At 43.3% G+C, this 27,074-nt stretch overlaps 2 protein-coding genes across 3 annotated transcripts in view; both read left to right on the forward strand.

The window, feature by feature from the left end:
• Nucleotides 1–1,384: 1,384 nt before the first annotated feature.
• BCL7A (BAF chromatin remodeling complex subunit BCL7A) lies at nucleotides 1,385–21,130 on the forward strand. 2 transcript variants are annotated; one of them, XM_014875071.2, is made up of 7 exons: nucleotides 1,391–1,627; nucleotides 5,626–5,734; nucleotides 9,299–9,380; nucleotides 12,068–12,164; nucleotides 13,992–14,159; nucleotides 16,538–16,659; nucleotides 17,486–21,130. In XM_014875071.2, the coding sequence occupies exons 2-7, from the start codon at nucleotides 5,700–5,702 to the stop codon at nucleotides 17,555–17,557; spliced, it is 576 nt and encodes a 191-aa protein (XP_014730557.1). In that variant the 5' UTR covers nucleotides 1,391–1,627; nucleotides 5,626–5,699; the 3' UTR covers nucleotides 17,558–21,130. The 2 variants fall into 2 exon arrangements, with proteins under 2 accessions (XP_014730554.1, XP_014730557.1); XM_014875068.2 differs by lacking the exon at nucleotides 5,626–5,734 and having other exon boundaries at nucleotides 1,385–1,627.
• A 3,348-nt stretch (nucleotides 21,131–24,478) lies between these two features.
• The window catches only part of MLXIP (MLX interacting protein), a 45,073-nt gene continuing 42,477 nt past the window's right edge, over nucleotides 24,479–27,074 (forward strand). Inside the window, exon 1 of the mRNA XM_088175964.1 lies at nucleotides 24,479–24,877. Within this exon, the coding sequence (XP_088032090.1) occupies nucleotides 24,507–24,877 (371 nt within the window). The 5' untranslated portion in view covers nucleotides 24,479–24,506. The remainder of the gene's footprint in view (nucleotides 24,878–27,074) is intronic.

Below are 27,074 nucleotides of genomic sequence, written 5' to 3' on the forward strand. Positions count from 1 at the left end.
CTGACTTTTCTCTTTCTGAAAGTAGTAATTCCAATTAGCAGTGTAATACCAATGGGACGGCATCGCTCTGTGTGTGTATAAACAGCATAATGAGACTGATACAAGCTGCTGTGGAAAGATCAGTGAAGTGCTGTTGAACAGCTTCCTTCTTTACATCATCCTCGGCATCAATTTGAATAATAATGTAGGCCCTTAAGAAGCGTTCCTTTCAGAAGCAATGTTTTTTAAACAGAGATCGCTGTTGTGTACTCAGAGCATCTGTGATTGTACAATTAGCAGGAGCAGCAAGGTGTGCATTAGGGAGAAGTTAATGAAAGAGTCCAGCAGTACCACACCAGAGCCTGCAGGTCTGTGACAAATTTCCTGCAGAGCATCACCTCCCATGTAAGTAATTTACCCTTTATGCTCATGTACTTCCATGGATCTGTCAGCCTCCACTGCTCAAAAGCAGCCCAGTTCTAGGGATAGTACTGGAATTATTTAAAGCAGATGAGAAACTTTATAACCACTGGGGAAAAAAAAAGCAAAATCTGTTAATTATGGATTTATGCTTCCTGTTAAAAAGGGACTTTGCTGCCCATCCCCGTGTACAAGGTCTGTCACCCATCCTACCCTTGCACCAGTTGCTGTATCTGTCACTGCCCTGTACAAAAATTGGTATTATCTCTATGTAAAGTGCTTTGAGGTTTCTAAAAGCCCTGCATTTTAGGACTGGGTTTTGCTTTGTGGTAAAATATAACTGTGCTCTTGATGCTGTTAGACTGCCTTGGTTTATAACAGAATCACGAGACTCAATTTGGTTGGAAAATATCTCTGGGATCATCGAGTCCAACCCTTGACCGGTCACCACCTTGTCAACTAAACCACAGCACCAAGTGCCACATCCAATCTTTCCCTAAAGGGGAGCTGATCCCATCACCTCCCTGGGCAGCTCTTGGTGACCTTTTAGAGTGGAGGCGAGCTGAACTCGGACAGACGTTTTAGTTCTGGGTAACTTACGGCCTGAGCTTGGTGGAAGTGGGGAAAGAACGTTGTGTCTTGTGCTCGCTCCATCGAACACTCGAGGAAAAGCAGCGACGGGAACCCTGGAAGCGCGGGGCCAGCGGCCGCCTCGGGCTCCTTCCCCCGCGCGGGCTCCTTCCTCGCCCGGCACCTCCTCCGTAGGTCCCCGCCGGGGGCGGCTCGCTGTGGCCGCGGTTCCGCGGCGTCCCCTCAGCCCCGAGCGCCGCCGGGGGTCGTGCCCCCTGCGCTGCCCTCCCCTCCTCTCCCTCACGGCCGCCGCCGCCGCTCTTCCCGCCACCCGCCGTCCCCTCACGGTTCCCGCCCCTCCCCTCCCCTCCCCGCCGGCCCCGCGCGTGCGCGGAGCGCGGGCCCCGCCGGGCGGGCGGGCGGAGCCGAGCGGAGCCGCCGAGCGCAGCCGTGCCGAGCCCCGCGCAGCCCCGGCATTGTGCGGGCGGGCGCCCCGACACACGGACCGAGCCGCCGGCCGCGCCGAGCGCCGCGTTCCCCGCCGAGCCCGCCGCCCCCCCAGCAGCATGTCGGGCCGGTCGGTGCGGGCCGAGACCCGGAGCCGGGCGAAGGATGATATCAAGCGGGTGATGGCGGCCATCGAGAAAGTGCGCAAATGGTGAGCGGGCCGCGCCGCGCCGGGACCCCGCGCCCGCGTCCCCCCGCGCCCCGCGCGGGTCCGGGGCTCGCCGGCGGCCGCGGGGGGGCGGGGAGCCGGCGGCACCCAGCAGCCATTTCGCTCCGGCGAGTCACATGAAGGCGGCGGCGGCGTGTGAGGGCGAGAGGCGGCTCCATTGTGCGGCCGAGCCCCCTCCCCGCCGCCCCCCGCCGGTCCCCGCCGACCCCGGCCCGCCGCCCCTCGCCGCGGGTCCCGGGCCGGGCGCCTCGGGCATGGGCGGGCGGCGGGGTCGGGCCGGGCGCCTCCCGCCGCCGGTTCCTACAAAGGGCCCGGGGAGCGGGCCCGGGGTGGCTCCGCCGCCCGCTCTTCTGGGTGGAAATAGCGCTCGGAGAAGTGCTCTGGAAAAAAAAAAAAAAAAGAAAACACGTTAAGAATACCCCTGGGAAGCTCCCCAGAGTTTATTTTTTTTGCCATTGACTGTTTATGTATTGATTTCACCTCCCAAGTTCCCGGGGTTTGCGCGTAAAAGCGCAGCAAACCCGAGCGCGATCGTCTCCCACCGACGCTCCTGGAGAGAGCGCGAAACTGCCCCTGGAACCTCTTTGAAATCATAAAATTAAAGGTTGTACCCCGTGTGAAATAAGTCCCTTTTGTTAGGCCTTCAACGCGTTTTGGAATTTCCTCGCTTTTGTCTTTTTTTTCCCCCTGGCTTTTGTTAGAAAAACGCACACGAGGTGTTTAAACAATACAGTTAAAGCGGTCGCCGCCGTGCTCTGCATGGCCGGTGCGGGGATTTGGGATGGCAGAAAGAGCAGTGCCGGTGTGACTCAAGAGTGAATCTTTCTTCCAGCAAGTTGGCTGACTGTTCAGCTCTCTCTGTGCGTGTATCTTAAAATACTTTCTTTAAATGTTTGGAATCCACGGGGAAATCCCTTGCGTTATTGTTACTGTGCATCACTCAGCTGGTTTGAAGCTTTGGAATCAAGGGGACACTTCCATTGTCCTCCTCAGCGGACGCTTTGTTTTCGTTAAAAATAGAGCAAAGTGCAGAACTGAACGTGTACGTTATTAGGGTGAATTGGATTGGTAAGTTTTTAATGGCCTTGAGCACACGAATGGGCCCTTTGGAGTGATCCGGACAAAGAATCGGGACGTGTGTCCAGTAACGCCGGGCACGGGATGGGGATTTCAAAGAATCCAGCCTTTGTGTAGGGAGCGGGAGCAGCCCCGGCTCCGCTGCCCGGGTGGTTTCAGGAACTCTCTCCTACTCGGGTGTTGTTTTTAAGTGCAGTTTGCTGACTGCTGGGCCGGCTTTGGAGGGTCAGAACAATGTGCAGTGGTGTGACAGGACTTTTGTTCCAGCCGGAGCGTGGTTGGATGTGTGGGACTGTTCTGTCTGTAGGTATTTCATTCATGAGCACAGCATGCTCCCTTTGAATCCTGGTTTGCGGAATTCAGAGAGGAGTAGAGACAGGAGCTTGGCCATTCAACAAAATACCTAATTTATTTATTTTTGCTTGGCAAGGACTCTCTGCCATCATGCCAGTTGCTATGGCTCTTTCTGTGAAACAGAAATCTTAAGGTATAAATAGATTTCTCTACATTTTAACCTTCATGATAGCTTGTTTTAGAGGGCTCCTGTACGGTCGTGCAGTGTTGTTTATTGTCAGAAGTATTGATCCGACTTTTTGTGCGTGCACCTCACAAGTATTTACATAAAGCAATTTACTTATTTTTCAAAGAATCATAATTTGAAGGTGAATCTCATGGTTACCCCTCCACCTGCAGTCAAATACAGCGGGAAATTTAGCTAGAGAGATTCTGTGTTTTGTGGTTTCAGTGTTTTGGGAAGACTTGGCTTGTTAAATTGAACTTTCCACACTAGCAATTCCTGCATCTTCAGAAGAGCCACATAGGCAATTTCCAAGTGTGCAGTTTCATTTGCATAATAGGAGCAATTTGTTGCCATCCACAGCTCTTCTGTGGAAATGCAGCCGCTGAAAATTAAAATACCTTGCGTCCAACATTTCCTAGAACAGAGTTTTGTGAGACTTGTGTGCTCAGAGCAGTGCATGCCAGGGATGGGCAGGGAGACAGACTGGGCTGGGAACTCATCCTAGCAGACAGTGGCTTTGTCCAAGGCATTATCCACCTGTGCAGGTGTGCAGCACCTTGCTGTGCTTGCTATTCCTCAATGCCTGTGCTGCCATGTCTGTGACTGTGCCTGCTGCAGGCAGCTTCCATCAGGGCGGACTTTTTTCCTCAGAAAATCAGTGTTCCTGGACAGCCGGCGCTTGGATGCAGCTCCCCTGTCTTCCTGTCCGTTCCCAGAGCGCGTGGCACTCGTGGTTATTGCTGGAACTTAGTAGTAAACAATGAAGTTGTTACGTTTTTTTATCTTGAGATACTGTAACCTTATCTCCTTTGTTTAAACCACGCTCATGAATGAGCATCTGTTTTGGAAAACACACAGCACGTGGCTTACAGAATGCATGGTTGCCTTGTGTTTGTGTGGCAGAAATGTGAAATTTCCACAGCAAGAGAACAGTACTTAAAATTCTTCTACCAGTCTATTTTAAAAGTCCTCTGAAATTATTTTGTCTCAATGAATGGTACAGGATTGTTTTTTTGTCTTTAAAGGTTGATGAGCACATGTAGATTCCAAGTGGGCTCTCAAAAACAGAGGGGCAAAAACTGTTGTGCCCTCAACCAGCATTAGAAAAATACTGAACACTCTTGGTTTTTGTCAAAGTTTTATTTATTAAATGAAGGAAAATACAGTCATCTAGAGCAGGAGGAAGGCATAAGTGGTAGGATGTCTTGGGAGGCAGTGAAATAATTTGCCTGGGTACATAGCACTGCTGGACGTTGGGACAGCTGTGCAAACATGTGAGGATGGAGGTCTGGAATACCTGGTGGGGATAGGTGACCCTGCCTTGCCTTTGAATCTCAGTGTTTCTCAGGAGCCCTTTGACCTTTTTCTGACCCATCAAAGCCCTGATCTGTGGGTAGTGATAACATCTTAGGAAGAAGAGGTGAACCTGGACAACTGGTGAGAAAGTACCTGGAGAAAGCTGAGGGGAAAAGTCCCCAAGGGCTGTGTTACCTGGTGCCATGGGCTGGGATCATGAGCTGTGGCTATTTAGGATTTCTAGGCAGTGCTGCTGTAGCTTTCCTGTTCACTGTCTCCATTCAGACTTGCTAAAATGCTTTTGTGTGCTGTGTAATGCTCTGAGATTGAGCTGCTGCAGGTTTTGTTGCTCATGCCTCCTTCTTCAAATAGGTTTTCTCTCTGAAAAGGAGTCATGACACACAACTCCTTAACATGATGTCTTTGGAAAAAGGCTGTTTGCTATTCCCAGATCACCTCCCTGCTTTAGCCTTTCTCTGTTGGGTTTTCTCCTAAGACTGTAGTTCAAGTAGTGATGGTTGAATTAAAAATACCCAGTGTATGTGCAGGAATGCACCGAAGTTCTGTAGTGGCCCAAACACGCTGTTAGCATGCTTGAATTATGATACCTTTCTTTTTTCTGGCTTGTGATTATTTCTTTCTGAGCCAGGATATGCTCTCTGACTTCAGTGGAAGCTGAAGGCAGAGTTTTGGCATGTGTAAGCCATTCTTTTTGCTGTGAGCAAGGTGCCTGTGGCCACGTGGAACCAAGCAGGGCTTGCTTTAAGCCATGTGTACCTTACAGGAGACTCCCCAAATGTGCTGTACTTAGATAAACCCAGAGAGAAGGTGTCTGTGACCTCATGTCCTTGTCCAGTCTCTCTACATGGCATTTTATTATATTTGCAGCCTGTTCAATAAACACCATGTGTGTTTGGGGCTCCTTCACTTTAGTCACTAGACAAACATCTACTCAGCAGTAGGCGTGCTCGGAAAAGCAAGCCTACGCTTCAAAAAAAAATCATTTTTTGTGCATCTGACAGCACTTTTTGTGTATAATAATGGCATATTCTTTCCCATCCCCTTTCTCTTTTGCTTGATCCCACAGGGAGGTCATAATTCTGTGATTTTCACCAAACTCTGTTGCAATGCAAGTGAGTGTGATGTGATAAATTCAGCATTATGACGTCACTTCGTGATCACCAGCAGAAGATGGGGTATGTGGGAGCAAATCCGTGTGTAAATGCACATCACTGTGATGGATGCTAGTCATGGGAAAAGGCCAGACAAGTGGGAAAGCCTTTTCTTGAGTGATATATTGGCAGAAAAGGCTTTCTGTGTCTCTGCCATCAAATGTTTCTGGCACTCCCTGCTGCTGCAGAAGCTGCCTTGACACTTTCTGTATAAGTGTAATACACACTGTTGTGTTTGCTCACCCGTATATTACTTTTACACGTGGAATCTGATGTTCATCTGTGGAGCTTTAGTGTTATTAAACAAAGTATAAATATATTTGAGAGTCTTGGGTTATTTAGAATGGGGAACTGAGTATGTAATGATGTAAGTTCTGAGATATTAGTATGCCTCAGGCATAAGCACTGAAGAAGTGTTGATACTACTGGTTACCCTTTGTACCCTTGGCTGTCCTTTAAATGCTATGCAGATATAGTTCAGAATTGAAAAATGCTTTTACACAATTTCAGATAAATGTAAGGGTTTGTTTCTGTTGCACTGATTAGTTTCTGAATTTACTATAGCTACAATATTGAAGATACTTCTCAGTGTGAAAGATTAAAAGAAAAAAATACTGTTGTATATCAGTTTTGCCATTTTCTGTTGTTACTCCTGAGTTATTCGTGGAGGAACAGGAGAGTTTTGAAAACAGGCAAAATGGGTTTTTTTGTAAAACTGTGGAGTTTATCAGCTAGATATGGACAAATAAAGTTGATAATTGCCACATTTTTAGCCTGATAAAGTGTCAGGTTGATGGTATTCCATTAGCCATCTTTTCCAATCCAACAGTCAACACAGAGATCAACCTACAGAGAATAACAGAGGATGGTGCAATAACAGATATTGCTCAGTCATCACTTCTCAAAGGTGGAATTGAGTGATGGGGGTGCAATTCTGGTCAGGATCTTGGGGTGGGTGGGTGCAGCAGACAGGAAAACAGGTGAAGAAACTATTTAAGGTTTCACAACAGACTGAGCACAAGAGTTCATGAGTTCCTCATCCCTATTCCAGCATTGGGCCAGTGAGGATCTTCTGTGATTTGTGCAGCATTTCCCAAACTTGCTGTAAATTGTCAGTTCTCACTGAGTGACAAGGAAAGTCCCTGATCAGCAGGTTGGGATGGTGTCTTTGAACAAAAGATTAAAAATTGAGTGTTCAGAGTAGAAGTGGGTTTGGGGTTTTTGTTTGCTTGCTTGGATTCTGGGTTTTGTTTTGAAATGGTAAGGCAGTAAGTATTACAGATAACATTCTAAGCTTAATTTGCAATAAATGTTATAAATCCTGAAATTATTTTACCCTGTTGATCTTAAATGTGTGAAAGTCATTGCGTTTCTTTGTTAACAAATTTGTGTTTGTGCTGCCAATGCTTTTATTAAGTTTTAGAGGAGGTTGTCTTCTTTTTTTCTTATTAATACTTTCATGGTCTTAAACTGTCAATACTGTAAACACTTACACATGTAAAATATTTGCATAATAGCACTGTGATGTTGGGTTTTCTTTTTAGCCATAAGTGTTTGCAGGACTGGGATGTTGGTGTACTTCCATCACAAAATATTCCCGTTGTTGTCTGAATTTCTGTGTATTGAAATCAGTTTAAAAAAAATCCCTAGAGCTGAGGGTTATCAAAACTTAAAGTGGTACTTGAGAAGCTCAGAAGAGTTAAAATGTCAGGGCTAACTTTAATACTAGAAGGAAAAAGTTACTAATATAGGTTTCCTCCTGTGTTCTACAGTCTGTCCAGTGAAGATGCTGTGTGAGGCTGCTTTGAGATGCTAACAGGTATCTTGAACTTTTGGTTTTCCAGTGCAGCATCTCTAAGTAATATTTTGCTGTAGGAAAAGACTAAAATCTTTATAAAAAAAAAAAAAAGCATTTATTCACCTCTCCCCACACCCAAAACAAAACCCCAGCTGGTTTTATTTCCATACTTTCAAAGGTTTTCTTAAGTAGAAATAAATCTAGTTTGTCTTGTATCCTTAAAAAACCCGAATTATATCATGATCATCTCTTCACAATTAAGTATGCTCTCATTATTGACATGCCCTCATCTCCACTGTCATTTTTATCGCATGTAGAGCTCCAAATTAGAGTGAAATTGGATTTTGACATACTTTAGCCACCTAGTGTACCCAAATGGCTGTGTCTAAACACATTGAGGGAGCATTGCTCCATGAAGAGCAGTGGGAAAGAAATTAATTTGCAATAGTTTTGGACTTCATGAATTAAAATATCATTATGGACAGAGCCAAAATGTATCAAATAGTCATATATAGTTTAGTTTTACTTTCGTTCTTAATTAAACAGGAAAATGCCTCTTTAAAGGGAAAATATAAGATTGGCTTTAGTAGCTAAGACAAATAGTCAGGAGGATGTTTGTGACATTTGTACAGTGTGGCTGCTTTTGATTCTGGAGGCCCTTTCTAAAAACGGAGCTATCACACATATATAAATATAGATATTTGGAGTCACATCCAGCTTCTCCCATCCTGCAAAGAACATTTTTTCTTTTTGATCCATAACTGGATCCCAGATCTATTATTTAAATGTGTTTATGGAAAGAAAAAAAAAAAAAAAAAAAAAGCCTGAGATCTCATGCCAAATTAATTTCAGATGTTCCTGAATATTTAATGGAATCGGTCTTTGTTGTTAACTTTTAATCGATCCATTTGCAGAGCTGCATTGCAAACCCAGGATCCAGCAGTGGCAATCTGTGAAAACTGATCCCAGAAACGTGATGAAATTTCTCTGGCATTGTGGACTTTTTTTTAATCCCTGATGTGCAGAGCTCAAGGAATGCATCCCTCAGCGCTCAGCATCCCTCTCCATCCCAGCCCTGGGACCCCCTGAGGCAGAGCCACCCTGCAGCCACAATTCCTGCTCCATTTGTCACCATTCAGGGCTGGCAGGCTCTGCACTCAGCGCCCCAGGTTGTGCTTTCCCCTCTCTGGTAGCCTCAGCCTTGCCTTTCCCCAGAGCTGGGCTCTCCAGAGTCTGGGTTCTGCACCACGGCACAAATTCCTCCCTGTGAGCTGTTGGTCCTAGGCTGGAATTGCAGAGCTGTCTGTCAGGGCTGTGGAGTGAGCATTAAATTGCCAGCAGCAAATTCCTGCCCCCCCCCCCCCCCCCCCGATAAAGCTCAGATGGTCAAAATGCATCTAGATTTCTAATCCCATTAAACGGCTTCATGACAATCAAAACACACTGGTCTGTCTAAACCCTCTTCTGCTGTCTAGAAACTGAAGTGAAAATTGTAGGCATTAAATCTGCATTTTCAATTGCTGTTCTTCTTAACTTTATCTTTAATCCAGATCTTATTACTGCTACTGCAGTTACTCACCCAGCCAAGTCAGAGCCCTGAGAAATCTGGAGGTTAGCAGTGCTCTAGCAAGTTGTGAAATGCAAAGAACAATTTGCACAATGCAGTGCTAAAGACGATGTAATAGAGATCATCCTACTTAATAGCCTGTTTAAAACCCTGACAACTTACAATAGCAGATCACTCTCTTCTGAGTCTGAAGTTTAACTTCTCCTGCATTGTAATTTTGTAGGGAGAAGAAGTGGGTGACAGTTGGCGACACATCCCTAAGGATTTACAAATGGGTACCAGTAACAGAGCCTAAAGTGGATGATGTAAGTATCCTGCAGTATCTTGCTTTTTCCACATGTAGATGCTCCTGTTTAGGCAAAGTCTAAAGAAATATTCTTTGATTTTCATTGAGCCTTTAAGCTAAAACTGGTGTGGGTCTTGCAAGCTCCAGGGAGATGTTGATCCCTGCAGCAAGTGATGTTGATGGGTGAGTGTGTGAGAGTCTCCCTGGAGTCAGCTGGGATCAGTTCTCAGATAACTGTTGAACATGCAGCTGAAACCGAGTTTGAAAACCTTTCTCTGTCTAACTGGGAGGCAGGGAGGGAAAGTTATGACATGGATTATTTTTCCCCTCTTTCTGCCTGGTGATTTAAAGAAAGTAGCTGGTTTGGAACAGGGCAGAGAACATACTCTATGTGCATCACTGCTGTTCTGCTCAAAAATAGGTGGAAAACACTGACATGAGAGTAGGAATATCCTGTGGAGCTGGGATCACTTGTATTAAGATGTCCAACCAAATAATACAGCAGCACACACTTCTGTTGTCATGTGTGTTTTCTCTTGATGAATGTTCTGTCTGTGCATCCTGTTTATGTTGTGTGCACTGTTTGTGTGGCATAAAAATAACTGTGAATATCAAAGTCGATAGGACTTACAAATTGTTTTTTAAAATTATCTTTGCTCTCAACTTATAAATTGTAATATTGTGATAGAGAGAACATCAACCCATGATACCACAGTAAATTAATGGCACAATAGCAAACATATCCTAAATTTGGTACTCTTTCCTTGGGCTGTCATGTGGTTTTACTTTACCTGAAATAGGAGTGAAGCCTATTTGGAAGAAAACTTCTATATTAATAGATGTGTAAAATGGTGGTTTTTTCAGACAAGACAGTGTCATGACCTCGTTCTTACTCAGACTCCAATTTTAAGACCTATTTTGTATTTAGGATTGCTTTAACTGAGTTTATTTATTTCTTTCTGTGCTTTGGTTGTCCCACAGATTTCAGGGACTGTCAGAGCTGTGGTAAACCTCAGGGGTTCATGCAGGGCTTGGGCAGCATCTCTCTGAAGTTACCCCTTGGGAACTGGGAAACCTGTCCATTCTTTCTAGTTGTCAAATGTTTGGCCTTGATTTTATTATTTATAGTACAAAGTGGGGGAAGATTGTGCTATCCATGTGAGAGGGAGTGCAAGGTTTAGGATATTTAGGCTTAGGGTTTCTGGCAGTTGTTTTCCTGCTGTTCAGCTGTGCCTGCAGGATGGCTGCTGTGGGACTTGGAAACAGAATTTCTAAGTGAGCTTCTGAAGGAATTTTCAAGGTCACTGCTACCCAAAGTCAGGTTCTCTGTTATGAAGAATGGGTTTATATAATGGTTTCTACGTGCAGAGTTTAATTGTTTTCTAAGCCATCATCTCTAGGTTGAGGCTCCAGATTTGCTGAAATTGGGACACTTGTTTAAGAGCAGTTACACCAGTGTCCTACAGTCATGGTTTTTTTATTTCAAGTAGAGGCTGTTGTGCAGCTGCAGTTGTTGCAGGCTTGATGTTGGCAAGGTTTCTGTCCCGTTGCTCTGGAAGTTCTCACAAATAACACAAGCACATATATTTTAACAATAAATACCAGGTAGGGGTAATTTTGCCTATTAAATTTTGTTGTGGACATCCTTTTATATCCAATTTCATTCACTGTGAAGGACCAGACAGTATATTTGCTTTTCATTGAAACAGGAGAATGTTACCTTCCCTATTTCAAATGGAAGTTGTCTTTGATTTTGGTGAACAGAAATTAAATTACTTCCCCCTCACGTGTTGCTCCTTAGACACTTTGCATTACAATTAGCTTTGCTTTTCCTCCTCCTGGTTGTAGAAGGCTGTTCTGGAACCTCACCACTTTGATGGTTAAACCTCTTTACGAAACACCTGTCAGCTTAAATTGCTCACAGTCACTTTCAGTATTTCTTTTGTGGCAAAAGTGTCCTTTTTACCTTTAAAAAACAGCAAAACCAAACCTGAGAGAGATCATGACCTTCTGACCTTTCATTTTGTAAAGCAGTCCACGTGCTCTCACCTCTGTTTCATGCATCAGCGAGTAAAATCTGTCTTCTCTAAGTAAAAATAGAATTTAGAAATAAGCTTAATAATCTGTTTAAAATGAAAAGAAAACTCCCTCCAGATATCACTTGTTGAATTTTCTTCTGCAGTCTTAGACAATATTTGATTGTGGCTCGGTTCCTTCCCTCCTTGGACAGTCTCTGTCCAGAAGGGTGGGCTGAGAGCATTCTTCCTGGAGTCAGGCTTTTAATTGTCTCCCCAGCAGGCAGGATCTCCAAAAGCAGAGCAGCTGGCTCTTTTTCCTGTGAGACTGATTACGTCACCTCCTAATTGCAAATGCTGCATCCCTTAGCAGGCACAGATTCCCCACGTGATGGATGCCACGGTCCCTTCCTTTGTTTTCATCCTCGTGGGCTGGGAGCAGGTTGGGACCTCCAGCTCATGCAGGGCTGTCGTGCTTGTGCTCTTTGGTTTAGGTCAATCCGATTTTTCTTAATCCATCTTGCAGTTTTAAGGAAGAAACAGCATTAGTTGTAGAGGAGGAGGAGGAGGTTTCAGTTGAGATTGTTGGCTGTTCTTACAGAAGTGCTGAGTGGGGAGGGTTTTACACAGCAATGTGGATTTCTCTGCATGGCCATAGCCTCATTTGTGTGTGGTGCCTTTTGTTTTTCAGAAAAATAAGAATAAGAAAAAGGGCAAAGATGAAAAATGTGGCTCTGAAGTGACCACTCCAGAGAACAGCTCGTCCCCAGGGATGATGGACATGCATGGTGAGTGGGAGAAGGTCAGACCCAATTCCCCTCTCACACTGCTGTGAGAGTGTAAACCAGCAATCTCACATTCTGCACTGCTCTGCTATATGGACTTGAAGCAAAATGAAAAACACCATCAGATACTCACTTGGTACCTTGGACTTCTCTTCTGTGGATGTACTAACAGTTGTTTAAATGCCATGTATATTTGGGCTATGAGTGTAAAGGAAAAAAATTGTTAGTGGACCTGAGTATGAAAATAAAATCAAAAATATCATTCAAAACACTGCACTCAGGTGGAGTAATACCTCAACAGAGTTTGCTGTTTGAAGAACCAAAAATCCCCCAAAGCCTCAGTGGGACCTACTGTAATTTAGACAGGTTTTGTACTTATTAACTCTCTTACTGATTAAGGTCAAGAGAATTTTGCAAGAGCCAAGAAAGCAAGCTCTGGTTTTGTGGTGCCTTCCTTCTGCTGCAGCTTGATGAAATTAACTGCTCAAGAAAACACTTTGTGTTTGCCAGTCAGGCACTATGAGGTCAATTTTATTTCACTTTAATTTTTTTTTTTAAATGTGACTTTTGAGTGGTAGCCTGGTGTTTATTACAGAGCAGCCTGCACAGCTCAGCTCTGCTTCAGGTTTTTACCTTCGGGGTGTTTGGATAACAATTATGGCTGAGAATGCAGCAGTGTTCGAGCTGATAAGAGAGGATCACTTTTTAGGGAGTTGCTAATTTTTAATTTCAGTCTTATTTGCATTTGTGTTGCCTCACGGTTGTTTTTTGCAGTATTGACAGCAAGTGTGGTCTTGAATGAGCAGGGGTTTTACAGATCTGAATTAATTTTTCATCTGTTCCAAATATTTTAACTTTTGCCTTAGTCAGATAACTTAATTTTTTTAAGTCTTGATTCTCCCATCCATGAGGTGAATGCACTACTTGCTTTTTTATCACTTATCACCTGTGTTTTTAACTGTACAATTTCACACTGTACATTTTTGTGATAAACTCAATCTGAATTGACTTCAGGCTGCTCTGGAAAGAGGTGGTCCCAGCAGCAGCTTTGTGTTCCTGAAGTCCTTTGGATGTGATGGTTGTACAGATGCAGAGGGAAGTGGATTGACTTGTATTCTAGTAATTTAATTTATAATATTTTGCAGGGTTAGTTTTCTTTAGGAGCAGGAACTTCCCTCTTGGTTATCCGTGGGTGTTAGTCTGGCTTACAGGAAGTTGCACCTCAGTGCTTCCATAAAATAATACCTGAGCTACTGAAACCACTCTCACAGGGAGGGCACAGGCAGAATATTTCCTGTGCTGCAGAAGATTCCTGTGATCCAGGTCTTTGAGGGCTAGACAATACTCTGGGCAATTATCACTTGATAAACTGTTGATTTTGGGACTGGATGTTACATTTCACCTTGAAGGGGTTTTGGGTTGGTTCAGGACTCAATTCAAAAATATCTGCTTGTCTGAACATTGGAGTGATGGGTATTGGTAAACCTGCAGCCTGAACTTCCTTAGCCCTGTGTTACATGAGACTGCCACTTTGGTTGATCTGGTTTACTCTTATTAAAAAATTCTGGGTTCTTTTGGATCAGACCTGAGTAAAATACTCTTTGTTTTAATGTATAAAATAGGTTAGAATTAGATTTTTAGTAACTGCTTGAAAACTCCTTAGGCTGATGTGGAAAAAGTTGGATGTGTAGTGTGGGTGTAAATGATTGGACTCAATCCCTGATGAGCTAAACTAGATCATGTGTTTTCAGGGAATAATATGGAAGAATTAAGGTGTGCTTTGTATCTTGTCAAATCAAACTTAGTTGGTTTTCACTCTTCTGTTCACAGATGACAATAGCAACCAGAGTTCAATAGCTGATGCTTCTCCAATAAAACAGGAAAACAGCAGTAATTCCAGTCCAGCACCAGAGCAGAACTTGGCAACACAAGCAGACGGCACTGAAGTCAAATCCGACGAAACTCAGGCAGAGGCAAAGGAGCAGCCTGGTTCAGAAGGTGAGCTGGGAAGGCCATTTGAAAGCCCAAAAAAAAAAAAAAAAAGTTATCCTTTAATGTGTTATTTATTTGCTTATCCACTTTAGGAACTGAAAAATAACAATTTGAAAGAAGTGGTTTCTGAATTCTTGGCATTTATGTGAAAATGGGCCACAATTTCTCTGACCTACTGGTGATCTTTCATACAACTGGAAAGGTCACACTGACATTCAGGGGTCCTTTCAGAGAGAAACAAACAAAATACTGGTTTATTGTTCCCAAATATCAGTCTTGAAAGAAGAAATAATTTAAAATCATCTTTGAAATAGTTGCTAGCAGGTAATCACAAATCCTGCAAGGTATTAGTTTGTGTAGATCTCTGGAAGTTTATACCCTAGTGTGACAGTAAAATAAGAGGTGAGATACTTTGAAATTACTTTTTAAATTGTGTAAACTATAATGCCAGCTTTCCTTTCTCTTAACCCTGCTAGCTACTTACTCAAAAGTTAGCTCTGAGTTCTGTCCTAATTTTCTAAAAGCATTACAAAATTCTACTGCAGTTGTGGACAAATTAAAAATACACGTGGGTTAAGGGATTGTTCTAAACCTCACTCTTTAAATGATATTTTGGGTAATTGAAACATGCTTTATATTTATATTCTTGTAAAGATAAGTTTCTTTGTCCTATTCTAACAGATAAAAGATGTCCTTAACACCATTCTAACCATTTGGTTGCAGAATTCTTCCCATACCAAAGCAATTAAATTACATGCTCCTAATTTAGTTCTTCACTCAGTAGATCCACTGACCAATTTAAATTTAGAACTTTTATCTTGGTAATGCCAGAGTGGTTAAAGTATTGTCATTGTTTACTGGGGTTAAAATTTGACAACAGAACCATCACCAAATTGGAATAAAGCAGAGCACCATTTCCTTCAAAGAATAGCTCCACTTGCATATTTGGCCACAGGAAACAGTAAGGATTTACTCCTTGGTGTAATATTGTCTGAACTTGCTTATGTGAAGCTGTTACATAGCATGCATATTCTCCTGGTTAAATTTAGGTTTGGGGAAAATCATGCCAAGTCCTCTGGATTAGTTCCAGAGCCAGTTACTGTAAAATGAAAGGGAGACATAATGGCAAAAAATACCTATTATTAATGCAGGGTTTTTCAGTTGTTTAAGTGCTGTGTAAACAATTTATTAAACATTTAACTACCTTGTTGTGATCAGTCAGAGCCCTGCAATTGGGACATTATTCAGCTGGACAGGGTTAATGACCTTGCATATCTGTCTCATGTTACTCCCCTGAAATCAGGGAGGTTCCTGGAAGCCACTTTGTGTGGTCAGAAATGCTTAATGAACATACACAGCAAAAATTGAAACTCAGACTTCTTTGGACCTTTGGGACTTGTTTCTTTATCAGCATGAAGATGCTTTTCTGGTGAGATGTGGACAGGAGGAGGATTCTGCCTGAGTTCTCTGAATGTGATCTTTTGAGATGTTCATGATGGGTGTCACTTTGTCTTGAATTCAGAAATGCTTGTGATGCTTTTTATACAGTACACCACAAAAATATCCATTCCTCACTGGTTATGGCATCTTCATTGATCAAAGCTGTCCAACGATTTTGTTTGATCTTGCATTTCTCTTCATATGGAATAAATTCATATAATCTTTGGGTCAGAGAACAAGGAACACATTTTTACATGCCCCTGTCCCCTCTTTAAGTAAATGGGTGCTTTAACCTTGAGTCTTCTGTAAGTCTTGTTTTGAGAGAGGGAAGAATTTAAAAAACAACCAACCAACCAAAAAAAACCCAAAAAACAAAACCCAGTGAAATCTGGAAGCAATTAACAGCTATGATAGGCTGGAGGGCTTCTTCACACCTGTCCACCAGAACTAAAAATTTGGTGATTAAGCTGGTTAGCTGAATTTCTAAATTCTGTCTCAAATGTAGCATCAAGCAAAGAAATGGATTTTAAATACATGGCTGAATTTGGATTTAGGTAACTTTATTCTCTCTGCTTAGCCACAGGTTTTTAGATCCATTAGTTGTAACAATTCAGCCTTTTGCTTCTGGTTTGAAGGAATTCCCTTGCAGTCCAGACTCTGAGGGCTCTGACATTCTGTTGGAGGCTGTGCAGGAGCTTGGCTCCCTCTAGGGTCTGATCCCAGGGTTTGTGCTCCAGCAGCAGGAAGGAAAAGCTCAGGCAGCAGCTAGGTTGTGATCCTGGAGTTTGTTAATTCATCATTTTTGTACACTTGTGTGTTTTCATTGATGATTACATTGTGGGTGAAATGGATGTGCTGGGGATGTTGCTGATGGGAGCACATCCTGGAAAGCTCCTGCTGAAAGCTTTCATTTGTTTGTTTAAAATTATTTCTTGCCATTTCAGATACCTCTGATGAACAGAATTCACAGTCTTCAATGGAAAATTCCATGAATAGTTCAGAGAAAGCAGAAATTCAGTCCTCTGGGGAAAATGATTTAATTACAGAGGCATCTAAAAACTCTCAGGTAACTTTAAGTGCAATAGTCCGATTGCATGGATCTTGGAAAAGTTTATTTTTACTTAAAATCAAATGTAAGGAGGACAGTTGTGCATTTCCATTAATTTCCAAAGTGAGGACAGTAAAGCAGCTGTAGAGTATTAAATGTGCCTGTACCTGGTTTTGTGGTCCAGGTGACTTGGCTGCTTGAATCTCACAGAATTGGAACAGTAAAACCAGATTGGTCTGATGGATTTCTTGATTTCTTAAACCAGACCATGTTTTTTAAGTGAATATTAACATTTTACATTAATAAATTGCTTGGAACAAATCTACTGGACCCTTTGAGGACCATTCAGAAGTAAAACACCTTCCATAAAGGTAAATGTTTATGGCAGTTAGGAGAATTAATTTGTGGATGCTTGGGTGTTCACTCACTGAAACACTGAAAAATTCTGAGTGGGTGGGAGGAAGAAATTATCCTTGCAATTGTGCCCTTGTCAGGGCAGGACAAGTCCAGATCCTCAGGCAGAGCTCTGCTCCTCCTGCTTTTCCTGTGGGTCCTCAGTTTCAGTGCCCCCTCCACTGAGGCTGTTCCTTGGAATATTCACGGTGGGTTTTAGCCTGGAACTAGAATTTTTGCCCTTTGTAGAAGACAACAAGTGCAAAGATGTTGAGGTAAGAGAGAGGAGTGATTTAAGGCAGCACTGGGACATGTTCTGGCATCCAGGGATGCTTTGTCTGGGACACATCACACGCTGGGGAATTTGTTTGGTGCTGTTTGTTTGATGTTTATGGTGCCTGAACTTCAGTGCAATGATAACGTGGCTGTTTTTCTTTTCCCCCTCATTAAGGACTCTGAAGGAGTGCCACCTTCTAAAAAGATGAAAGTAGAGGCTTCCCAACAAAATGTTGAAGAGATTTAGACTATAGATTTTTCTGGTCAGTTTTTATGTAAGGTACATCAGTGGGCTTAATTATAGAACAACCTTACTTAAGCATCTTCTCTTGGATGAGGACAGAACTCCTAACTTTTCAAGTTACCAAGCAAAAATCCAAGAAAGCCTAACAAAGGTTTAACTTCTCAGACACTGAAAACTTTTTCCTGTGAAACAAACATTGAGAACTTTTAAGTTACTGTCTCTGAAATGGTTGGAGTAAACAACTCAGGAGGGGTCTACGCACTGTTTCTAAAGTCAAAATTACAATTATGTTGCTGCTGTATTTTTTTTTTCATTTCTCTATTTAACATTGTAAGATATTTAAGGATGGTACAGGTCAGGTATTAGCTTTCATGTGAAGTTCATTGTTCTGGCGTGATGTCTGCTTTTGTTTTGTGCCTTGTGTTCTGAAAACAGTGCTAACTTTTAAAAGTTGTTTTGCAACTGTCTCCTTTGCAAAGTGACCTATGTTTGCATAATGCCATGTAGTAAGGCTTTTTTTTTCTTTTCTTTTCCTTTTTTTTTTTGTTCGGGGTTTTTGTTTCGTTTTTAAGTTTTAAATCCCTGGTGCTTAAATTTTTAAACAACTACAAATCAGGAAGCCATTTTCACTCTTGGAGTCCAAGGAGAAAAAGGAGCTTGATATTTTATTTTAGCAGCTATAGTGGAGATCTTTTATTGAATGCATGGCATTCGCAACTGTAAATTTGGTCTTCTAAATACTTAACTTCATCAGAAGTTAACATGATCTGTTTACCATTTATAGTCCAGATCTGAATAGATATTATAACACAGGCACTTAAAATACTTACGTATTAGGTCCAGATCTCTGTACTGGGTACAACTTGCTTTACAGAAAAGTTCCACTATGTACATAAATAGGATCAAAGGGATTGATGCACAGTGAGTTTATTTTCAATTGGTCTTTTTTGATACCATGTTTTCACTGAACTGGATTTCATTGTACTGTTTCATTATGAGATGTTTACTTCTATATTCCAGGAAAATACTGTATTGAGGGGGGTAGGTTCCTTATTCTCTTTCAGCAAGTCTTGTAAATAAGCCTTGTTGTTTCCATAGTCCAGTTCCTAAACTCCAGTTAGGAACGTTCCTTCTCTTCCAATTAACGCTGAAGTGTGCTTATGCTAACTAAACTAATGGAAAGGCACGAGGTAGGTGCAGCTCCCCTCAAAATTCCTGGCAAGCAGAAGTGTGGAACCATCTGCATCAGGTCACGAGGGTCTGGTCTTCCAGTGGGCTTTGTACTTCCAGGGAATAAACACCCAGTGTTGGTGGAACCGCTGATCTCCCACTTCCATGAACACACATCCATCCATGTGTCCATCCCTGCTGCTGGGTCAGGCCCTTGCTCTGTCTTCTCCTGGTGTGGGAGATGGAACTTGGAATTTCAAACACGATCTCACAGCTCTGGGAATGGTTGCGTGTAGTTTGTAAGCTGAAAAAACTGTAAATACTTTTTTAGACAAAAAAAAAAAAAGGAAAAAAAAAAAAAAGAGTTGCTTCCAGTTGATAAGGTTTTTTCATAAATTAGGTCTTTGTGAAGCTTATTTAGGTCTGAATTCTCCAATAGTGAAAATGGCTTGCACTTAGACTACTGCATTACGTTTGCAATTACCACTTTATTAGGAAAAATAATGAGGAATGGGGGGAGGGAAAAGGGGAGGGAGGAATGGGGAGCCAATACTGACCTTCCATAAGATGTTTGTAGGATTGAACCCCAGATAACCTATGACACTCAACTTTTCCTTTATGTTGAAATAAAACAGTTTGGATTTTAACTGAATAAAATTTGATTGCAAATCATTCATGAAAACAGCGTGCTCCCTAATAAGATTTTAGGATTTCTGGTCTGATCATGAAGTCCATTAACATTCTGGAAATGAGGAAATGAGGAGCCAAAAACTGAAATTGCACAATATATGCAATGGAACGGTAGAATTCTCTCTTGAATTGTGTGTATGCCTAAAATGTGGATAACTGGTCCATGCTGATTGATTTGTATGTATATTACATTCAGATTTAAGTGATATTTTGTGAGAAGTTCTATTGATATATTAAATGGGCAAATCTAGAAAGATTCAAACTTCTAAATATTTTTGATTTACTAACTTTTCGTTATTCTTGATGCTAAAACAAAACAAATTGATGCCACCTTTGACAAGAAGTCGTGTTTACTAATCCCTCTCTTCAGGTGCATCGCAGCAAGTTTTTAATTTTCATTTTGTAGATGTTTCCAAGGGAGTAAATAGACTTTTCATTTAGGAACTAATTCCTGTACTTTAGGAAGAAATAAAATATATAAATAGCACTAAAAATACCTCAAATTTTTCATTAGATAGAAGCATTTATTGGCATTATTGACATCAACAGGTTTAATTATAAACTTCCTTTTCTCTCCTGTGGCTTCTGCTCAGAACTGATCATTGTTCTGTGGCTAACAAGACAAGGCATCATAACCATCTTCCTAGAGGCTTTATTTCTGAGGTAGAAATCCTTTATTTACAGCTTCTACAGAATGCATTCAGATCTTTTATTTTAACCAGAGATTCTAGTGACAACAGACAACTGAACAAGCAGATAGATTTGGGTTCCTTAGACCTGTTATTGTCAGTCTCTGAGGGAAGAGACTTTGACATTATCTGGTATGAAGAAATCCAAAATAGTGTATAAGACTGTTATTAGTCTTTTTTTGAAGTGCCTGATAACATTTATGGGCCAACGGATGTGATTGAACACATTTTAATGCCAGAAAGTACAGATGGGACCAAACCAGAACATGGATTTCAAATCCACCTGAGGTTTGAAAGCAGATCTAAAATCCAGCTTTTTTTTGGCTTGGACCTATCTCTACCCAAAACTTGTTTTATGAACTCACTGTAAAAGGGTTTATTGAAAGCATTGAGAGGTGGAGCAGGAGGAGAGATGTAATTTTTTTCAAGATGACTGAAAGTTCTCATACAGCTGATGTTTTAGAAATAGTGCAAATATCAAGAAGTGCTTCCTTGCTACAATGCTGAATGTTGGAGCTTCAGTTACAAATAAATAAAAAAAAATTAACAAAAAATATGGAAAAAAAAAAAGAAACTAGAAGCAAGCAAGTAATTTAGCTGAGTTTGTGGAACACGTGGGAAGGCCTTCTGGATAATCGATTTACTCAGCCAAACATTTTATAGCAGAACTATTCCTTGGAATTTTTACGCTTGGGAAAGTAGTTGTTAAACATTCCAAAAAGTGCTGGCACTTACAAAACAACAACAACAAAAAAATCAACAAGGCAGTATAAAATATCGGTTTTGGGTGGCTATCTTCATACATAAACATTGTCATGTTTTGGAATGTTCTTTATATCTAAGGGCCTGTTAGAAGGTGTAAAGAATTTTGTTTTCTTCAATACCTAATCGTTTTCCATCTTATGATTTGTGTGTGTGTGTGTTGTACAGCAGTATAATTTTTCACTTATTTATTCCATCGGTAGTTATGGTTTGTACAATGTACAATGGTTTCATTTCAAAATAAAATAAAAAATCACAACATGAATGCCGTGTGAATAATTTTTATCAAGAAACTTAACCTCAGTTTGGTTCTTTCTTTTTTTTTTTTCTTTTAAATTTGCAATAAATTTCTGTTTTTATAAATGGTATTTTTAAATGTGCATTCTCTGGTGTTGTTTCGTTTGGTAACATGTAAAATGATCCACCTTTGAGCAGTCCAAAGGTGTCTTGATAATTGTGTGGTGGGGCAGGGGCAGGTGGTGGTTATGACAATAACAAATAGAAATGGCCAATGTAATTGCAGCAATCTGCAGAATAATTTGGTCGTTTCAGATAATTCATTTACCAAATTCCTGGTTTGGTGCTCGGTTAATGTGTTGTGGTAACTTAAATTGGAGGGGTGAGGGAAGGCAGAATGTGGGAACGTGCTTCAGTTTGGAAACTAGCTCCAGTCTGATGCTTGCAAGGGTAAAACTCCTGAAGAGTTTTGGAAAGATTCTTTACATTCAAGATGGATATAAAGTGTCCAGCTTATTTTTAGTGATCCCTGTGCTCTGTCCCGAGGTGGCCTGCAGCTCCACAGGCAGCTGGGCTGCTCTGCTGGCTCTGGCTCCTAGCAGAGTGAGCCCCAGCCTGCTCCCACTTTGACACCCTCACATTTACTGGGGTGCTCCTAACATCCTCACCAGCCCCTTAAATTCACTAGCCTGGGAAGGAAACTATGTTTTAGTTTGGTTTTTTTTTTTCCTTCTCCAGATTAGTGAATTAAACCAGGAGACACTTATCAAGGAGTTCCATTCTGGGTGGAACTGGAGAGAGAGGAAAGAACAGGTAGAAGCAAGGCTGTAACTCAAGATGGGTCCCAGAAGGAAAGGCCTCTGACCAGGTAAGGCTTGTGCCAGGGAGGGAGCAGCAGCAGCCTGGAGCAGGGCATGGCTGGAGGGTGTCCCTGAGCAGGACGGGCACGGAGCCCTGCTGGAGTGGGGCACGGCTGGGCTGGACTCCTGCACTCAGTCCTGGCCCAGGCTGTGAGTAAAATTCCTTGAGCTCTCCCCCCTCATCAGTATGGGAGTGCTTATCTCCCTGTGTGTAGATTCGGGAGGATAATCTCACCACTAAGTGGTGTGGAATACACTGTGGGCATCAAACAGCTCGGATGTCTCTGTTCACTGTGTGTATTACAGTGGAATTCCTCCTGTGCTAAAAGCCTATTTCAAGGAATTGATGTTGTTCCTTGAAGGAACATCATCAGAAGGTGGTGGCCCGTGTTTCACCTTGCACTGTGGATTGATGTAAAACAGTAAGAAAAGACATACTCAAAAGATGCTGTGGCCTCTTTCCTGTGCCTCCTGGAATTGCTTGCTGTGGAGTAGGAGAGGATTGCTGGCAGTCTTGAACTCTTACTGATCAAGCAAAGGCTCATCTTAAAAGGGCAAACCAAGAGGTCTATCCAAAATAAGTGGATTTATTTTAAGGGATGCCCCTTTCCTTGCATCTGGCAGAAGGGAAAACCTTGAACTTGTGTTGTAGCTTAAAGCTGCTGCCCTTTCTTTAAATGATGGTGTACTCCTAACTCTTCCTAGAAGATTGCACTGCAACCTAATGATTTTATTTTAACAAGTTACCTGTCTTTTCCTGCAGGAGGAAACATTGACTTGCTTAGAATTCAGTGAGATCAGTGTACAGGCTGTTGTCACAGAAATACTTTATACAGTGCTGCTACTGAGGTGATTTTTTTAGCTCAAGTTTATTTCTGAACAAATTACATGGAAGACTTAATAGGTATTGTTAAACTGTGAATGTTGTTTTGAAATGCTTTAATTTTTTTGTACCTAAAATATTCTCAGAATGTCTTGCTGGGAGGCAGCATATTTTTTAAAGCAAATGTTAATATAGGATAACAATAACCATATTTGAAGCTAAATATGACTGGCCTTTTCTTCAGAATCTGAGCCATGTATGATGCCGACTAAGAGCTGAATGCTAGTTTTGGTTTTTAAGGATCTGAGACAGCTCTCACATGATGTGATCATTCCTTACTGTTGCTTTCATGTGTGGGGAAATGTTCCTCCCCTAAACACAGGGATCAGCCTTGATTCCATGCTAATGAGGAATGTCAGATCATTGCATGGGTGTAATTGGGATATTGCAGGGATGCCTCTTCTCTCCTCACTCAGGACTTGCTCTCAATCTCTTAAGTCTCCATTGATGTTATTTCTGGTATAACACACCAGAAGAAGTAGCATGTGGCTATTTAATGTTTGGAAGCTTTTTCCCTCCTGAGGGTGGCTGTGTAGAAGAGCCTGTTTTTTCATTTCAAGTGTGAGGTTCTAAAACTGAAATAACATATGCAATTTAGTATAAATGTTTTGGAATGTGTGTCTTAGGATCTCACTGCTCTCCTGGTCATGGAGGCTTGCACTGCAGGGAAAGTTTGAGGTCTTTTCTCTTGACTTTGTGTACACATATTTATGTGCATAGAATTTTGTGCTGTAGGATGAGTCTCTCTCCCCACACCGGCCCTGTTGCCATGTTTTTAAGTTAACCTACAGGATCCATTGCTTCCTTTGTGCTTTTGAGAAGGATGAAATCTGACCTTCATTTCCCCTGGAACATCTGAGCAGGTAGTGGGTTAGGTGTGAGCCACCAGCCTGGCAGCAGAAGCTCCATGTCCTGGCCTCTCTGTGACTCTGTGGGTCTCTAGCTTCTCTGGCTGCCCTGGCTCTCCTTGCAGACTGCTTCTGGAAAAGAATAAGCAATTTAGTGTATTAAAGACAATTTAAATATTTCTAGCGCAATCACTCTCTCAATATTCTTCAGCCATTTCTGGGCTGTCCCTCTACATCTCCTGTTCCTCAGAGTCCCTTAAGTTTAGGAATGTTTTCCCTAATGGTTAGACCTGGAAGGGACCTCAGGAGATCACTCAGTCCAACCCCGCTGCCCAGGCAGGGTCACCTGGAGCAGGTGACACAGGAACGCGTCCGGCTGTGTTTGGAATGTCTTCAGAGAGGGAGAATCCACGGCCTCCCCGGACAGTTCCAGTGCTCTGCCACCCTCAGTGTAAAGGAGTTTTTCCTCGTGCTCAGGTGGAACATTTCATGCTTTAGTATGTTTTAAAAAGTGAAATAAATTTGTCCTGCTGGATGGAAATCCCCGCTAGATCACTTAAACCAGCCATCCTCAGAAGGAGTGGGGACATTCCTGGCGCAGGGGGAACAGCAACGCCTTCCTCCTTTTCTATTTCTCAGCGATCCTGGCGGATCCGGGGTGTCCCCGCTCGCCCATGCCGGCGGGGGCAGGGCGGCGGCGGGGCCGCTCCGTCGCCTTTAAGCGCGGCGGGGGCCGGCGCGGGGCGGAGCGGGGCGGTGGCGGCGCAGAGCGGGCGCGGGCTCGGCCGCGGCGGCAGCAGCAGCAGCGGGGCCATGGCCGCCGACGTGTTCATGCGGCCGGCGCGGCTGCTCGGGGCGGCGGGGCCGCTGTCCCCCCGCACGGAGCCCGACGAGGACTCGTCGGACACGGACGACGGCGGAGCGTCTCCGGGCGGGGGGCGGCGATGCGGGCCGCGGCGAGGGCAGCCCCCGGGCCCGCAGATCATCCACTCGGGGCACTTCATGGTCTCGTCGCCGCACAGCGAGCACCCGCCCAAGAAAGGCTACGACTTCGACACGGTCAACGAGCAGACCTGCCAGACCTACCAGTTCGGGGCGGCCCGCGGCGGCGGTGGCGCCTGCGGCCGCCTCAGCATCGACGCGTCCCTCACGAAGCTGTTCGAGTGCATGTCCCTGGCCTACAGGTACCGCCGGGCGGCCCCGGCAGCGAGCCCCGGCCGCGGGGACAGCCCGGGCCGGGCTGGGCGGGGGGGACCGCGCCGGGGCCCGGCACCGTGTGAGGGGCGGGGTCGCAGCCGTGAGGGGACCCCCCCCGACCGGACCCGACCCGGTTCGGTGCCGCTTTTGTTTTCAGCGAACTTGGGGATCCCGGCGGGCTCTTCCCGCAGGCCCCGGGCCCGTGGCTGGGGTGGGCCGGGGGTGTCGCTGCCCTCCCTGGCTGAGGGCTGAGGGCTGGGGTCCCGCTCGCCCCGGCTGGCTGCTGGTGCCGCTGGGAACCCTCAGCATCCCGCGGCCAGGCCGGCAGCGAGTGGAAGCCTCTAGTGCTAAGCAGAGACCCTTAAAGGGCAAAGTGCCCTGCTCGATGTGAAACCCGGCCAATTTTCCTTTTTCCCCTCCCCAAATTTTATTTTTGTAACAAAGTCAAGCAAGCGGGCTCTGTCGCTGTTTCCTTTGTTCCTGTGGTGACTGCAGCTGGCAGCAGCACTTCCTGGGTTTATCTTAAGCACCTTTTGCTCAGACTTTAGTTGTGCTTTTCATCTCTTCAGTAAGGCGTTATATTCCCATTTATCCCCTTTGTCTGTCATCCAAAATGGAGGCAGAGCTGTGGAATAGAAGTGTTTTGGAAAGATGTGTGTCTGCTCGAGTCTTTTGTTCCGTGTGATATAGCAGAAACCGGATCCAATCTGATGTTCTCTGCTGAGCGTATTTTGGAAGTTGATTAAAAGGGTTGATGGAAAATGCCTCTTGGCATATCAGCGGAAATATTTATTTTCATCTATAGGCACCACATTATCTTGCTAACAGGAAATTAACTTTGCCCACTCCAAATTCATCTATTTAAGTATTGCTCAATGAAAACGAAACAATAGAACTATCTGTTCTGTACAGTTGCTCTAAGTAATCCTAAAATTTTAGTAATATTGGCCAAGAACGTTATTAGTTATTGGCAAGAGGCTGAACCTCAGATAAGGTGTGTGCATCAGTGGGCATAAGTACTTTGCACTTACAAAAGAAATAAAAATATAAGCCTTAATTAAAAATTAATCAATCTACCTTTATTGTGCAAGCTGGGAGGAACTTGCAGAAAAACCGCAGGGATTATGAAGGACAGAACTGGACTGCTCATGTGCATCTGCTCCTCGGCCTCTATCACCTTTGTTTTGTTTTGTGCTTCCATTCGTGCGTCCTTGGGCTTTTGAACCTGAGGATCACATCTTCTGCAAAGGAATAATTCTGTTACACTCACTGACTGTACTGAACTCTGATATAGGTGAATAAATTGAGCACCAAATTTGTTTCGGAAGAAATAATTTTATCCTGCTTGCTGGTGGTAGCGTGAGGCAAGGTGCAGAAAATATCTTCTTAGAGGCTGCCAAAGGAAAGCACATTCTTAATGCTTCTGTCCTTGGCTTCCTTAGGGTTTGCTGAGTTGCAGCCCTGAAGCATCCTGCCCAAATCCAGCCTGCTTACTCAGCAGTTTTGGGATACAATTTTTGAATCTGCCCAACAAACCAACTGTAAACTCAGCTCTAAAAAGGATTAAAGTAATTCTGGAAAGTCTGATTTGAGGTGATGGACGTGGCTGTGAAATGGGAAATGTCTTTTTAAGAAATGATTGACCTGCAGGTTGTAGGTCTGTGTTCACATCGTGCTCAGGTTGGATTTGATCTTGGTTGGTTTTACAGGGATGTTTTTGTGGCTGTTGCCTCAGCTGTACCTTTCTCATTATTGCCTGTCAGATCCAGCACTGACAACACATTAATGATTCCACATAAATGTTTTCAGTGCTGCCTTCACTGGGTAGAAATTTGCTCCAGAAAAGGACTGGGGGTGTGGAAACAAACAGCAAAAAGTGTGACACAGAAAGATGAAGATTTTGCTTTGTGGAGGCCTGAGCTGCCTGCAGAGCTGGGTGATGTGGCCGTGTTAAACACAAACCTGAGGAAGCTGCTGTAACAGAGTTCTCTGTGCAATATTTATTTACACATGGCACTCATTGCTGCTATTTCAGGGTTTAAAGTTTTAAAGAGAAGCAGTAAAATGTGTGGTACCCATTAGCTTTGCTGATGGACTAGAAAGCAAAGTTTTTCTAGATTACCTTGGTCATTACCTGGGTCATTACCTCGGGTGGTTTGTTTGGAAGTGACCAAATTTATGCTG

This window comes from Sturnus vulgaris, chromosome 19, assembly GCF_052056855.1.
Source record: "Sturnus vulgaris isolate bStuVul1 chromosome 19, bStuVul1.hap1, whole genome shotgun sequence".
Lineage (NCBI taxonomy): Eukaryota > Metazoa > Chordata > Aves > Passeriformes > Sturnidae > Sturnus > Sturnus vulgaris.

Coding starts and splice junctions, on each gene's coding strand:
- BCL7A (XM_014875068.2), top strand. CDS start 1,536: ATGTCGGGCCGGTCGGTGCGGGCCGAGACCCGGAGCCGGGCGAAGGAT. Junction 12,165..13,991: donor AGGGATGATGGACATGCATG/GTGAGTGGGAGA, acceptor TTCTGTTCACAG/ATGACAATAGCAACCAGAGT. Junction 14,160..16,537: donor GGAGCAGCCTGGTTCAGAAG/GTGAGCTGGGAA, acceptor TTGCCATTTCAG/ATACCTCTGATGAACAGAAT.